Source organism: Ooceraea biroi, chromosome 7, assembly GCF_003672135.1.
Source record: "Ooceraea biroi isolate clonal line C1 chromosome 7, Obir_v5.4, whole genome shotgun sequence".
NCBI classification, from domain to species: domain Eukaryota; kingdom Metazoa; phylum Arthropoda; class Insecta; order Hymenoptera; family Formicidae; genus Ooceraea; species Ooceraea biroi.
In genome coordinates, this window is record NC_039512.1 from 4463955 (window position 1) to 4480788 (window position 16834).

The 16834-nt window shown below is 42.2% G+C and overlaps 1 protein-coding gene across 8 annotated transcripts in view; it reads left to right on the forward strand.

Annotated features, from left to right (window-relative positions):
* Positions 1 to 16834, forward strand: part of LOC105277537 (FERM, ARHGEF and pleckstrin domain-containing protein 1-like) — a 32644-nt gene that overhangs the window by 4078 nt on the left and 11732 nt on the right. For 2 of the 8 annotated variants that reach the window (XM_026971204.1, XM_026971205.1), the window contains exons 5-11: positions 103 to 226; positions 304 to 391; positions 527 to 682; positions 796 to 956; positions 1087 to 1161; positions 2793 to 2935; positions 3531 to 3755. In XM_026971204.1, the coding sequence (XP_026827005.1) occupies positions 103 to 226; positions 304 to 391; positions 527 to 682; positions 796 to 956; positions 1087 to 1161; positions 2793 to 2935; positions 3531 to 3755 (972 nt within the window). Of the gene's footprint in view, positions 1 to 102; positions 227 to 303; positions 392 to 526; positions 683 to 795; positions 957 to 1086; positions 1162 to 2792; positions 2936 to 3530; positions 14767 to 16834 lie in introns of those variants that run through there. The other 6 variants (XM_026971202.1, XM_026971201.1, XM_026971206.1 and 3 more) reach the window with 4 other exon arrangements.

Consider the following 16834-nt stretch of genomic DNA (forward strand, 5'->3'; position numbering starts at 1 on the left):
TCTTCGATAAGCTGTATAAATTCATTGATTGTTATGATATAGATGACAAGAATGTTTTATGATCTACTGCTTTGTACATGATCATTATTTTTCCTTTTATAGCTGAATGCGGAGATTATGCGATAGAAGATTATCCAGATCATACATATTTAGCAACATATAAATTCGTGCCTCATCAGGATCAAGAATTGGAACGACGTATTATGGAAAATTACAAGAAACACGCGTAAGAGAAATATCAAGTTTTATCAATATCTTGTTAACATTATGCATGTCTTACATAAATTGCGTTAATATTAACAGAGGCCAGTCTCCTGCAGAAGCAGATCTCAATCTTTTAGAGACAGCTCGACGTTGCGAACTTTATGGAATGAAAATGCATCCGGCTAAGGTGGGCAATATAAGATTTATATTCTTATATTATTTATATTGATCATTACATGTTGAAGATAAGAATATATATATATATATATATATATATATATATATATATATAGTTGTATAATCTTGTTCTTTTGCTTATTAGGATCATGAAAGTGTTCCGCTAAATCTCGCAGTGGCACATATGGGCATTGTAGTTTTTCAAAATTATACTAAGATAAATACATTTAGTTGGGCCAAGATCAGAAAAATCAGTTTTAAACGGAAACGTTTTTTAATCAAATTACATCCTGAAGGTTATGTGAGTATTTCAAAATATTTAATAATAATATATCTTTATATACATTAAAAAGATAAATCATGAATTAAGTAATATTTTATCAGTGGAAAGTTTTATCTTCTTATTATTTCTAGGGCTATTATAAGGATACAGTCGAGTTTTTCTTCGAGGGACGTAATGAGTGTAAAAACTTTTGGAAAAAATGTGTAGAAAATCATGGTTTCTTTCGTTGCTCTGTAGTTAAGAGAGTTGTAAGGCAGAAAACTAGAGTGCTTAGTCGTGGATCATCATTCAGGTATGCCAAACATCGCTTCCTAAGAATACGTGCTATGTGAATTTAAGATAATTGTATATCGAATATTATAATAGGAAAAGAAAGTGGTCTTTATTTTGGTATTTATTTATATATTGCATTTATATATCAGGTATAGCGGCAAGACACAGAAACAAATTGTTGAATTTGTTCGAGACAATTATGTGAAGAGGCAAACATTTCAAAGGTAAGTTGATAAGATTCAAGAGTTTGATAAGTTGTTGAATAATTGAAGAAAATTTCGTTGGATACTCGTGTAATATGTAGATAGTGCATGAAGACCATTGCGTACTGTTTCCCCTCTAATATTGGTTTTTGTACCATTGAGGTTTTTATTAATGATCGCATCAGTCTTGTGGGTAAGATAGGAGGTGGCACGGTCTTGCTTTTGCCGGAATACAAGTCGGTATTCATACGTATATATTGCCCAAACTTTCGATGTCCGTAGCGAAAGTTGTTTATCACGTCCATTTTTATATTTCCGTTTGTCAGTGTTGCCTGCTCGGACAGGGGTGGCGGGGAGTCAGGCTCACCATCAGGCACGATAAACCCGAATGATGAGTGTACCCTCTCTTAATAGCGTGATCACTAATTATTTATTGTTGTATCTAATATAATACACAGCGCAAAATACCATATTTTTCACTGCCCTAACAGTTCTATCCAACAAGATTTGTCCATAGCAGTAGAATGTTCTAAAATAGAATATAGCCTATTATTAATAGATTTGAGAAAGATAAAGAAGTTATATTTGTGTATACTGCCGGCAGATTTTCATTCGCTGTGCGATATCGATGCACGGTTGAAAAACGCCTACGTACGTGACATATTACTTGACAAGAAGAGTAATATAACGCGTATGACGTTATTAAACATTTCAAATGAGCCAAAGTAGCCAGTATTTTTTCATGATTAATATTGAGACTTATTAGATGGATTTAAATTGAGAATATATATATCGATATGGAGTATTTTTATATTTATATTCATCTCGACTTTAATCTCTCAAAAGTAATAATTGTCAAATGCAAAAATCAAATTTTACATAAATCTTACATTATTTACGAAAAGAAATCTACGATTATAAAAGTTGGATGCATTAAGATTTGAAAGATACATTAGATATATTTATTTTCAAAGTGCACTCTTTATATTTATTTATGCTTTTGGACACGCAAAATACTTTTCTTATATTTCATATAATTAATGCACGTATGGCTATATGCAAACGCGCAAATGATTAATATAAATTTTTTGTATTACTATTTTGAAAATGTATTCACTATGATGTCTACAAGAATAAGACAGCCCTTTTTGATATATATAATATTATAATATTGTTCTTTATTATAAAAATAATGGCTGTCTTTTTACGAAAGAAAGAAAAAAAGGTTCTTAAATTTTATTCATATGGTATAATTCAGATAATATAATAATTCTTTAACACTTACAATATCTCGGACATTTCATAATTACTAACTAGTATATATACTAGTTAATACACAAACTAGTATGTTATACACGACATTCTATTGTAGTAAAAATCAGCTACTAACGGCGGTGTTGACCGTGTATCGTATCAGAGATGTAATGTATTTTTATTTAATACATCATATTTCTCTCAAAATACATGAATTAGTAAGAAGTTCGGTATCTTCTGCACAGTCCCCCGTATCATATCGTCGGTTAAACGAGAAGCTATTTTTTTGGTTGCTGTTATCGATCGATTGAGAAAAAGAAGGGATAAGTTAGTTCCAAACAGGCTTGGCATTTGATAGCCTAAGTCTGATGCTGAACTTGACTCTCTCTTGCTCGCAGGTCCAATTCGTTCCGGCAGACTAGCGGTGGTAGGGCATTGCAGGGCTCGGAGGGGGGAGGCTATCGTGGGGCCACTCCAAGCAGCTCCCTTATGGGCAGCTCCAGCATCTCTGCCCACCCCCTCCTGCCCCTCGGCGATCCTGGTATGTACCATGACCGACACCAACCTCCACATCAAACGCTTTATTTTTAATTTCTTCGCTCTCTCTATTTATGTCCACCTGTTTCTAGCCTCGTTTCTTTTCACCGTATCATAACTGAAGTATTGTAATATAGTAGAGATTGTAGAATAGCGTATCTTTTAAATAGATCGTTTTCAAACGAATTTTGTGCGTGAGATTTATTATGTTCGTAAGAATTATATATGTACAAATTTAGCGAAATCTAAATAACGTGAATTTGCAATTTACATCACTCAATGTCAATAGTGAAGAAATGTGCTTATATATGCAGAAGTAATATCAATTATTATGTTATAATAATACAATTATATTATAATAATGTAGAAACTTCAGGCATTAATTTATTATCGTTTATGTGACGAGATGTAAAAATAAGTAAAGTATCGTGCCACACGCGATGAAACCATTTTTCTAGAAAATGCCTGGTTTGTTAATTACAATGTACATTATAATAATGAACGTAAGTCACGTGGCAAAATCGCATGAGAGATTCAAATCCCACTATGTGTATGTTAGAGAAGCGAGAGATTTATGTCGCGTGATACGGTGTTTACAGCTCTGGCAACCCCAGCTCTATCTCTGTCATGCGGCTCGATGACACTGGATTCTCCGACGACTGTGACGAGTGTCTCGATGGGAGGGACGATTCACCGTCGAGAAGACACAGCTACATCGTTTCGGACGCTCACCTCTATCGACGTCCATTCGCCAGCCACCCCCAGCCAGGTCCCAGTACAGCGGCCGATGCTTTCTACCATCCAACAACGGACTTCATCAACAGGTCGTATCAGCCCCTCTAACAGCAGTCCCCCCGAATTCCCACCACCACGACCTCTGCCTAGATACCCCTGGCAACGGTCGGCTAGTTGTCGCGAGCTGTACGCTTCTAGTTTCGAGGATTCTGGTAAAGCGCGACCGCGGGACGATAAGGCCACTGCGGAGCCTCTATTAGATCCATTCCAATTAGCTTCCCAAGGTGAACTAGATAACCCGATAACACGTTATGACGAGAGTAATCGTTCATATAGCGCCGCTAGTTCGAAATTACCTTCTTTAGATCACGATTCTGTCCCTGAACGTGTCTACAGCAGTTCCTACCCGGGAACGTCGTCGTTGTCTACCGAATCGGGTCATGAGGAATCAGGTCCCGCTGGAGATCTGTCTCACGACGATCTCTCGCATGATTCTTACGAGCTGTTAGAACGCGAGCATGAATTCGAATATCCGGAATCGTATTCTAGTCCACACGATGAGCACGAACCAATATCCGATCAGAGCGACGAGGGAATCGAGCACGAGATGTTCCAAATGGATTCCGAAACCGATTCCTTCGTCAAGCACAGATCGTTGAAGTCTTCTGAGAAACAACAATACAAATCCGCGCTCATCGATCATAAGAACTCTAAAACTAAGTCCATCGATCGGTACTCAGCCGTATCCAAAGCAGACAGTGATTTCGTGATCACTGAATCGAGGATACAGCGATCGGGCACGCAGATAGAGCGCAAGTTTGAGACGAGACATACCAATTCCGTGGAACAGTCATCTAAAACGACTATTCCGCATCAAGATTCCGCGAAAAAAGATCCCGTTATTTTACAGGTGCAGAAACAAAAAGTTTCTGTTCTAAACGAATTAAAGAACTTGAAACCCAAGTACAAGATCACACATGTAGACTCGGAGGTTTTGCGAGACGAGGGTATTATGCGTCCGAAGTCGCGAATCGACGACGACTTGAGCCCGGTCGACGGAAATAAAACTATTTTGGATCACAGTGTGAGAGGTAGAACGATTCGAGCGCGCAGTATTGCCAGCTTGGACGATCATCCGCCGCGACTGTACGTTGAGACAGGTAGCTTAGGTCGAGGGCATAAATCCAGGGATAGGAAATCGAAGGACGCCGACGCTAGAATCGAGAAAGTTTTGTCGAAAATGCAGGAGAAGGAACGTAGGAGTGTTGAGAGAGAGGAGCGAAAACGGGCTGAGAGGGATTATTCGAGGGAATGCAGGCGGATCGATAAGAATGATTCGCGAGAGCGTCGTTCAATGGATAGGCTTGATTCACGTGAGCGGAAGTCGGATGGCCACAGTCGTCGTAATATAGATCGAATCGATATGCGCGAGTTGCGTCGGAGCATTGAGCGGCTCGATGTGCGCGAACGAAGCTACGAGCAGTTGGACTCGCAGGAAAAGAGTGCCTTTTACTACAATGACTTTTATGAATCGCGCGGTAAGAGTGTCGATCGTTTAGACTCTCAAGGGCTACGCAGCAGTATGGAGTACCTAAAAAGTCCCAAGGAGAGGAGTAATTATCGGCATTCGGATTCGCGTGAACGTAGGGAGAGAAGTATCGAGCGAATAGATTCTCGAGAGTCGAGGAAAAGTAGAGCAGCTTCTATCGATTACGGCCAAAGGCATACTTTGGAACGTTTCGATTCCGGCAATAGAAGTCCATTCGAACGATTGTCTATGAAGGAACAACGGAGAATGAGCATAGAGAGATTAGACTCTCAGAAGTTTGATTTTGATCCGCGAGCGATTGAGCGTTTAAAATTCTTAGAACGTTACGAACAAAGAGAACGAGCTCACGAAAGGAAGATGGAATCGAGGAGCGCCGAACGAAAAAGTCTGGAAAAATTGGATTCGCGCGAGCGAAGGTATCTGGGACGCTTGGAGTCACGGGAAGGAAGAAGTCTCGAATGCCTAGACTTCGACAGCATGGAGCGCAGAAACGAAAGAATGGAGTATAAGGATCAAAAGAGAAGCAGAAGCAAGTCTGAGAAAGGCAAATCGGAAGAGAAACCGCGCGAGCGTGACGACTGGAGGAGCTTGGAAAAAGCACGAAAAGATAATGAGAGGCGAGAACGCGAACGACAAGCGAAACTGTCCATTGAATCTCGTACAGAAACCGTTATAGGCGTGCCGCATGAGATGGAGAATTTAAAACCCAAGGCAGTGTTCGCCGAATACGAGCCGAAAGTTGTCGGCGGTGTCGTACTAGGTTTCGAAGAAACCGCGTTACCTGGGCACATACCGGTGGAACGTACAAAGAGCGATCCAAATCCAGCGCGACAAAGATTAGGGTCCAACAGTAAGCGGCATATGTTGATGCACCAGAAATCCATAGATCTGACTCCCGCCGATTCAGGCGATGAAGAGCCATTCTCGGACAGCGCGGCTATACAAAAGGCTAATGTCGATATTCCATACACATTGCATAAGAGACACGTTATGAACGGTACGGCATCCGACGAGAAATCCGAGTCGGATAGTAGTAAAACTTCGAGGAACATCAAGAGCATTGCCAAGGATTTACCGAAGTTGCCGCTGAAAATGGTGACGGACATCACGTGCTTCGATCTGACCAAGCTTTCTTCGACAGACAAGCCTAGCAATAAATTATCACCGGATAAACCAAAGAGCGGTGCGATTACTACCGCAAGACCGAAATCTATATTGAGCCCCTCGGATAAACCGAGGAGTATTTTAAGTCCAACGTCGAAACTCTCGCCTACGGATCCAAAGAGTATCGTTTGCAGTTTATCGCCAACCAAGAGAAGTCCTTCCAAGACGAACGTAAAGACTCAATCTCCCGATAAACTTTCGCCAAAGGGCGGCTCGTTGGATAGAAACAGAGCTGATGTTATTATTGAGGATTACACATGTAAAAAATCTTCGAGTTTAGATAAAAAACCGTCAAAATTGTCGCCGGTAGAACCGAACGTTACTATCATCTCGGCACTTGAGAAACGCTCGCCTAAAAAATCGCCGACTGATCCTAATGTAACTATTATTTCAGTGATACAGAAGAAAAAATCTGTAGATGGTGCGTCAAGAAGTCCCACTAAAATTACGAAACCGACGGATACCAAGATAAAAGGCGCTCTAAACTTTGCTGATGTCGTGAGCATGGAAATGAAGCAAAATCTAGAACGCAAAGTTAAAATTGAGAAAGACAGTTTGAAAACACCGGATGATAGCTTAGAGAAACAAGATAGCATCGAGAAAATACCGTTACCTGAAATTCCTGGCGATGGAATAATGGGAGGTGTCGATAAAACAATGTTTTCTTTAGATGATCAAGTGAAAAATCTTGAACTGACAATGGTTAAAAGAGACCATTCTCCAAAACAAACATTTGATGAGTTGTCTATATCCGACGATGATCAAAAGAAAAGCAATATACAGTCTGTAGTAGCTGAAGTGCATGTACCGGCAACGAGAAGCGAAATTACATCGGAAAAACCACCACTTCCAGAAAAACCGAAAACATTGGAGAAGTTAAGTATTCCTGAAAAGACGAAACGTATTTTGGAGAGGATAGAGTCGAAATTCTCAGAAGTTAATAAAAATTCCGCGACAAAAATATCAAGACCCAAGATTATCGATACCGGGTTTGATGATTTCGTGGATCCAGTCGCCGATTTGCCTTTGGATGAAGTGCCTGTGAAACCTGCTTTAGAGTTGGATAGTCTTAAAGTTCCTGAATTCGTTCCCTTTATGCTGAGACCGCACGAACCATTGAGGTCGAAGTCTCTGTCTCTAGCGGAAGAGAAGGCACCGATCGATACTTTGCTTTCGCCGGAGGTTGAAAATAAACACTTCGTACAAGACGTTTCCCCGAAGAGAGTGAAGAAAGTGAAATCTGAACCGAAAAAAGATTTCAAGAAACAATCAAAGTCGTTAGAAGGTGACAAACCGCCATTGAAAAAGAGTGCATCGAAAGAGTCACGTGCACCGGTGGTGAATACGAAAATTGATAAATCCAAATTAAAACTCGGCGAAATGCCACAAGAAATTATAATAATCGATTCGACAGACGTAGCCCCAGAGATAAGCATTGTTCAAAAGGCAAGATCGAAATCCGTAACTAGATTGTCCGATAAACCATTTTCAACATCGAAGGAAGAGAAAGAAGAGACGAGAACTCGCGCGAAATCAGCGTCTGTCGATGACGAATTGATTAAAGGTACGAAGTCGGAGAAATCCAGACCGAAGTCGCTGGGAATATCGAAAAGTCTGGGAAGTACAGAGAAAAAGGATTCGGTGGAGAAAATATCTCCAAAGAGAACTATCTCGAAGACTGCCGCTAAAGCGGACTCGAAGGTTGAAGGTAAATCTGCTGTGACGAAAGACGCGGTATCGAAACAGGATGCGAAGTCGGCGCGCGGTAAAACAGGTTTGAAAGCAGAATTAAGTAACGTAGAAGCTGCTGAGAAACAGTCTAAACAAGAGAAAGAGTCTAAAGTACATGTCAAACCTGACGTAGTGATTGATCAACCCACCAATTCTAAACAAGTTGCAGCAGCTGAGCTCAAGGGATCGGTTAAGGAATCGGGCAAGGAACCAAGTAAGGAGACAGCGAAAGAAAGTATAAAGAAGGCGGCACTTGCTCAAGATTTAACCCAGTCTCCGTTGATGTTACGTAAGCCTGGACAAACGCCGATACTGTTCGCTCGTGCGCGTCTTGGCCTCTCCGAAGGTAGTGGAATCGGTGCGCTTCAACGTCAAGGTGCAACGCAGTCACCTACAGCACAGCGACGTGCGAAATCTTTAGATGCAGCGGTGATTTCCGTGCATAGATTGCCACCGACGAATGCGTTCTCCAGCAAAGATGATACAGTAGATGTGTCGGAAAATCTAGAGGATCAGGAGAATGCCGCTGAAGGTGCGAGTGTGGCACAATCGAAGGCACAATCGGTGCAGATGGAGGCTTCTCCGAATCATCGATCCGACAGTACGGATCATACAACTATTCCGGAAATATATACCGATTCCTTGTCCGTCACGGAAACCTCGGCGCAATATTTGGAATCACCGTTAACAGAATGCAATGAGATCGCGACCTGTATCGATCTGATACCTTATGAGCAAGAGGGTAAGCAGATGCCATTTAGGAGTTACATTAACGGAAACGAAACGCAAACATCAAATATTGCGGGGAGTATTAAAGTGGAAGAAGCGACGAAATTCATTGATCAGAGTTCCGCGGAGTCCGGCGCTGAGCAGGAAGTTTCTCAGGAGAGTTCCGAAGTGAAGATTAACGTGCCTAGAGGTACTCAATCAAGTCAAGATCAATCGGCGGTTCTTCCGAAGAGCGGTAGCACGGAAGTTGTTAGTTGTAAGTCGAAAGAAACCAAACAATCAAATAATGCCGAAACAATATCAACGAAATCTCATTCGGAGGATCTTCATATTGAAACGGAAGATACGAAAATCAAGTCCGAGAGGGACGATGTTCCTGACGTAACTATAAGTGCAGCCCGAGAAGATGAGAAATTTATCTCCGGATACTATGATCAGGACGAATTTCAAGATATGGCCAAGTCACCAATACAGATATCTATTGAAGAGTGTTCTGACGATGAAGTGAATCCGGAGGATGAGGAAGAGGAAGAGGGACGAGAAGAGATCGACGAGCGGGAAGAAGAGGAAAACAAACCACTTGATTCTCTCGATACGAGTGAAGATACGCTCGATGCGCTTGATATGCAAATGCGCGGTGTAGACAGTGGACTGAGTTCACCGGACTACGGTATTGATAAAATGGACGAAAAGACACTAGTCGAGGTCGAACTAACACCGGAATATCTGGAAATGAAAAGGGAGGACGAAGAGGCTGCGGAAGAGTTACCGGAAGACGAGCCAGTTAAAGAAGCCACAGATACGATTGAAATTGCGGACGCCAATCGTTTGTCCATTGATAGAAAGCTCAGATTGAGTACCGAACGCTCGAGAAGCGAAGAAAGCACTATAACTAACACTTGGACACCGGACAGAGAAGATCCAGATTCTAGCTCGTGTTCCATTGCCCGACCATTGGGAATCGGTCAAATACAACCCATAATAGATCGTCGAGAGATTGCTATGATCGAAGGGGCTCGTACTGGCAGTTCTCTGGATGACGACAACAGCAACGACTCGCAACCTCCTCCGAAGCAGGAGATGAGTACCACGTGGAAATCGTTTCCGCAGGAGAGCTCCGGTAGTTCCAGTCTGGAAGACGTACCTCACGACGAGAGTAATATGCAGCAATCGCATTCCGAAGATAGCAATGGTCAGAACGAGGACAGTTTCCAAGAAGACCTAGCAGATTTTCCTGGCACTTTTATTTATCCCATTGGACCAGAGATACTGGCTAATTACGGTGCATTCTCGCTTTCTCGTACGTTGTCTAGAATATCAGAACGATCAACCACGTCGGAACAAGATAAGAGTGATTTCGAGGACTCTTTCAAACCTAGCTCGAGATCGCCGAGTCTCGACGACGAATCTTTAATGTCGAGTGATCATCAACCGTCTCTGTCATCGGATCCTCCGTCCGGCACGGCACTACCGTCTGTTTCCGACGATCGCAGGACATCTTCAGAGTTACCGGACATTCCCATCGATGTAGTTGGCATGCAAGAAGATGACACGAAATCGCCACGAACAAACCGAAGGTCACGATTGCAACTGCAAAGTTCCGAGGATTGGCCATCACCACCGAGTTCTCCTGTGTTCGATGCACCAGTAGTGAGTCACGTGGAGACATTTTATATGGAGATCAAGCCAGAGGAAGCTGTTAAAGTTACCGTTACGGATAGCACCGAGACACCCGTTCGAGCGGAACAGGATAGTGATTCCAGTGATGAGAACAGAACTCTGCACGATGATTTGCATTCAACTCTTTTGGAGGACGGACAGAGTTCGCCGTCCGCAACGGTAGATGGTACGGTGAAAATCGTGGTAAAGCCAAAGTCGAACTCGTACATAACCGGCTCATCGCACAGTGAGGACACGTCAATGGGCTTGTCCATGTCCGAGTGGTCCAGCTCAAATAATACGGTGCGCCAATTTTGTCAGTATTCTGGCACGAAATCCGATGATAATTCACTGGCGGAACTGGGTGCCTCAATCTCCGATTGGTCGGGTAGCACGACAGTGATACCGCAGCAATATTATTCCACAGCGGCCGCAGACAAGAGCCAAAGCGACACTACGACATCTGAAAGAAGTGCCACCAGCATGAGGCCGAACTCGAAGTGTCAAACTGCTGACAGTTCTTCTTTTCCTTCTCCACCGTCTCCACCGTCTCCGTCTTCGTTGCCGTTACCTATATCGCCACCACTGCCTTCTCCACCCGAGACACCTACCTCCCCATTGCATCAGCTTGAAGATGAAGCTACTGGTTCCGCAGTTGAACAGTGCGAAGTTTTACAAATCGAGACCGTCGATGACAACGATCCTCATCAAGCTCGAACGCGTGGTGATGAGTTCGATGAAGCCCGGCGGTTTATCGAGAGCCAATTCGACGATCATCGTCGACTCTCTCATTACGACGATGAGCAGCAACAGGGTGTATACAAGGAATTCACTGACATCTCACCACCTCGCATCACCCTTCGAAATGAGTACGACGAAGCCATCGATGATGATGACTTCCAAATGATTCCAGATGAAGAGACGCTTTGTGTCGACACAGCGCTACCGATCCCTGAGGAGGACGAAGAGGATCAGCTATACGATAACGTGCCCGCTATGAAGTATTCCAGTAGCGACAAAGTACGGATGGAAGTCGGTCGTGGTGACAGTTCGGAAGACATGCATGAGAAATACGCCGATCTCACGTTGCAGCCAAGAACGGCGGATGACGACTGGTCCTCTGAAGAGCGAAGGGACGTACCGACAGAAGAGAAGCCAACGAAGGCGACAAGCAAATTCGATCGCGGTTTTTCGGAGCCGAGTTCACACGAGTCGGGCAGGTATCAGGGCACTCGGTCCACTGAACGACCTGTAATGGTACCAATCCGAGCTAAATCGACCCCGTATTACTCCACGACAAGCCTGAGCGGTGAATCGACCACGTCCAGTCCGCCCATGCCGATCAGAACGCAAATCAGAACAAAGACGATGCCGTATTCGTCTAGTCGCAGCCCGCAAAGCGAAGGCGACACGTCCTCGAGTATGGACAGTCCGGCACATACGCCTGATAGGGGTCAGAGAGCTTTTCGCCGAAAACGGCAGCAGAATGTTAAAAGACGACATCGCGTAGTTGTTGACCTCGAGGTCAAGGATGGTCACATTGTCTCCAGTACTGATTCTAGTTTCGACGTGGCGAACATACCGCCGCCTCTGTTGACGGAGGGTCAAAGCCTGGAGATAGATGATGACGACGAGGACGATGAGATGTCCGAGACAAAGGATGAGATGGAGCGTCGACGGCAGCAGCGTTGACACAGTGATGACGATCGTTAAATTGACACGCCCGAGGGAGAAACAGAAAACGAGAGCGTGATCGCGGCGACGCTCGTTCGGGCATGAGCTAGTAGGATTCGTAAGGAAGTTTCCAGTCACGTGGAATTGAGCACATACTTAAAATTGATAGACCTATCGTTCTTTATTAAACAAGCGCGCGACAAGCGCTCGTGCGGACGCGATCAATTACGCGTTCTAGACTTGACGTTCGCCATACGAGCGAGGATCAACGGAACTCGCGAAGCGGATCGACGACTTGATCTGGCCTTTATGACTGATCTTGATTCAACGACAGCGATTACTCACTGATATCGCATCGAGAAGCAATCGGGATCGAGAATTATATACGGGTATGATCGATGAAATGGACACCAACGACGGCAAAAAGAAAGCAGGACGGATGTAAAACGCGATATACGCGTCCGTCGTGCCGGGCCAGGGAGCCCGAGCGAATGATCAAAATGCGTGGAGAGTCTAGTAATATCGTTAGGATACGTTTGTTACACGTTTTAGAGACCCGGTTTACTTTGATATTATCGTCACGATAGAACCCTTCAACCCCGTAGACGAGTACTTAGCGAGTAACATTTATGCATAAAACTCGGAAAGCGAATATTAAGATATATTATCACAATCGACGTGCACGTGTGTGACTCGTTGAGGAACGACAGCCGTTACACGGGCGACACGTTATATCCTAGTAATAATAATATATGACATTATAAGAGATAGAAATCGAAAGAGCGACGCGTAGGACCTTCGAGGGTAATCGTAAAGTTAAAACGAACGTAATTGCGTAACTGCGAATCATTTTTAACTCTTTACTCGGTCCAGTCTTTATTTCGGTTTTGCATATAAGATACATTATTAGAGAGAATCGTGCAAATACTTAAACGTAATATTATCTTTTTTTTTTAGATACATGTAGCTTTGTTATAATTATATCTAGCACCCCTACGGCACTTACTCGTGTAACTGTTACGCTAAATACAACGTTAAAGGGATAGACGTCGCGGCATTGCAAAAGTAACACTATTCAGTCGTATGACTTGAATTCACCAGGACAATCAATTGCGCGAGGCGTTGCCGAAGTATTTCTCGAGGTGGAGACGGAAACAAACGCGGAATTATAACGTAGGTCGGCAATCGCGTTTCCGGTTCGTACTGAACAACTCCGACGAATTACCGTGTATGATTTCGCCGCAGTTTCGTTTGCGTAGCAGAGGGGAGAAAAAGTTGCTCAACGTAGATACATAAACGTGGTCCTTCGTTGAAAGTCGCGTGGTTGTTTCTCGTGGTAAAGACTCATTCGGGGATAGTGGCGGAGTAGCAACGAAGAAACCCGACCCGGGTCTAGCATACTCCGCATCGGAATTCCCTCAACGAGCAAAAAGAGCACCTGATACTCATTATAGACGTTGGTCATGGACCAATCGGTAGCTAAGATGTGATTTGTTCTAGATGAGAACTTAAGCCTCGTCTGTATGTTAATCCGTCAACTTATTTATCTAATAACGAACAATCTGAGATACGCAGATTATAGGCAGGGAGATTTAGAGCTCTAAGTTAAGGTCGTAAAGTTATCATTGATATTCATTAGTTACTTGTGTCTTGCTCGAAAGGAGGAGCACGGGTAGAAATACCGTTCGGCTGTTTCTGATAACTTGGCTGTTTTTTTCGCTCATTCAGCGAATTTGCTATTTGAGACTAATACGTACATGCGCATACGTTCATTGCTCACGGTTATTCGTTTTTTTAGACTGGAGATTTTAGGAAGATCAGCTTTATAACAAGTCGTTTACGAGAGGGACGCTCGAATTGGTCTCTCTCTCTCTGTGGAAAACGTGCATAAGTTGATTTGAAGGCAAAATTGCAACAAAGAATCCGACTTGAGCGAGGCAACAGAAAGTCCTATTGGTTTCAGCTTGTATTGTGCCTAGTTTTTATACCATGTTTGTCGTATGCACAATTTAATGATAGTGAGGCGTGTACCTCGACGCGAATTGTGATGTATACGCATGCATATACGTATCACACATGTACGCGCACGTGCGTGTTGTGTGCGTATTGTGTGCGCGTCTCTATCGGTGTCCTTAGGTAAGTAAAATATACGTAAGCATAGGGATTGATCATTGAAAAAGAAAATCATTGAAAAGATCGTTGAAAAAAAACATTTTTCGGCTGTTATGAGCGAATGCGAATCCCAACAAGGGGTAACGATTACAGTTACAAATTACACGGTTTACTATCAAACATACACGTTATATATGTCGTCAGAGATATAATTTTGTTCATTCTTCTCTGACGGGATATAAAAAAATCATCAAACTTGCAATTGCAACATTTTTACTTTCGTTTAATATACATTTTATACTTTTAATTTCGTATAAAATGTGTTAATATATTATTGTGAATATACATATTGTCTTGCATTTTACAAGCAGAAATAAAATACTAAAGCTGTAAATTTAAAAAATTCTAGAAATAATGTTTACAGTTTTATCCATCCTAAAACTGAAGATAGATAAGGATAGATTCAAATCAAATGACCGAAATTGATTTAACTTCTTATAACATTTCTTTATTATTTGATACACATGAAAATGTATGTCATACATATTCTTTTTTAAATACCATTTATGGATAAATAATTAATTGTAGCAATAATTCGTCAATAATATTCAGGACTTCCTGAACGCGAAACAAAACTGTTAATACTATGTATCAGAAACTTTCTGCAATATATCGTCGCCATTATGCACGATTATTTACGTTAATCGTTACCCGATCATCGTGTATTACAATGAAAGAAATATATGTCGTAAAGTATACGAAATGCAAGCGATAAAGGGACGACTGCTGAGTGCCGATAAACGATGGCATGCCATTACTTTGTTCGACGAATTAGCGATAATTCCAATATCTCTTTTAATATCTGGACATGCTCTGGATTTTATAATACAAGCTTAGATTCAGGTCGTATTGATTTACGTTAGGAACATATCGACATATGTTGAGGCCATACTATCGGGAATTTCTGGTACATTTGGTATATGACGTAATCTACCTTAAGACTGATGATCATCCTGGAATTGTCCGAAGAAAGACTTTCGTTGGAGAAGCTATTATAGAATAACTTGGACTTCTTGCAATTTCGACAATTCTAGGTTGATCATTATCTTTAACTTGAGGTACGACATGTATGTACATAAAAGTAGCAGGTGACCCATAACAGGACGTGTTCACACTGAAGTTATAGTCCAAAGTTCGAAAACATCGTTTTATTTGTGCAACGCGTGATTTTGCAGCACAATATAAATCGATTTCTCTTCGCACAGCACATTTGTACAGTTCGATCAGTTTTATCTTTGCACGAAGATTGGAAGGTTGCCTGGGTAAATTTGTTTAGGCGCATCAAGATAAATTAGGATAAAGAAACATAAGTAGTATTTTCGACGCAAATGTTAACTTAAAGATTACGTTGCTCGAATCGATAATTTATATATTTATCATATAAAGAGTTGTCGACTCAACACGAATCTACAAGTTACGGGAAGGCTTGTCTTGTTCTTAAAAGATTACGAGATCAGAATGCATGATCCGGCGCGATAAAATGAGCGGTTAAACGATTCATCTCTCTGAATACTTGATAAAAAGGTCATACTTGTCATAGTCTAGTTAACATTAATGTCTAGAGGCACGGCCTTGACGATTAGTCGAATAAAACCCCCTCTCTGATGCGTTAATTTATTGTGTCTCCGTTTGTGTATGAGTATCTGTGCAGCAGCGAACTCGATCAAGGACGTTATCGAATTCAGAAATGAGATATGGCAGGAATTCATTACGTCATCAAAGTGACACGATACAAGCATCGATCAGTATTCCATCACTTCAGTTTGCTGTCCAAATTGAGAACATGCGAAATACGTGCCGCTCGCGATCCTCGTGACCTTTGATAGTATGATCGTATCTAACGTTCGCAATAAATGCACTCGAATTCGCTGTGACTCTTGATATTGGTACGTCCTCCCATCTCTTGGTTCTTGCATTTATGCATCATCAGACTCGGCCCTATCATCGTAATATCGCACATACATACACGCACGCACGCGTCTCTTGTATTTCACGCACTTGTATCTCCCAATTATCTCTGTGTCTGTGCGCAAGTACATGTTACTGATCTGTTATTTCAGTCTGTTTCTTTCTTTTTTTTTTTCTTGTAACATCGTCATGTCGTCCCTCATATGCAGATCGTGGCAATTGTACACAATGCGTGCAGCATCGATCGCACGCGCGTTCACACGTTCGTGATTGACGTGCTCGAAATTCTCGAATGTACACGACGGCGCAAAATATATCCATTGTTGCACATCATACACTTCCGTTCATCGCAAATCCCTCTACGCACTAGTTCCACTATGCATACGCGTATTCGGATCTGTTATGTCCGAAATAGTGCGCAAACTGTATATAGGAACGAGACAATTGTGCATGAAAGGATCTCAGAGCAACGAATATCGATGCGAATATTTTTATGTGTCATTCAATGTATCCGTTAGAATTATATAAAGAATTATATATTGAAGACTCGAATCTGTGGATAAAAAATGACACGTTACATCT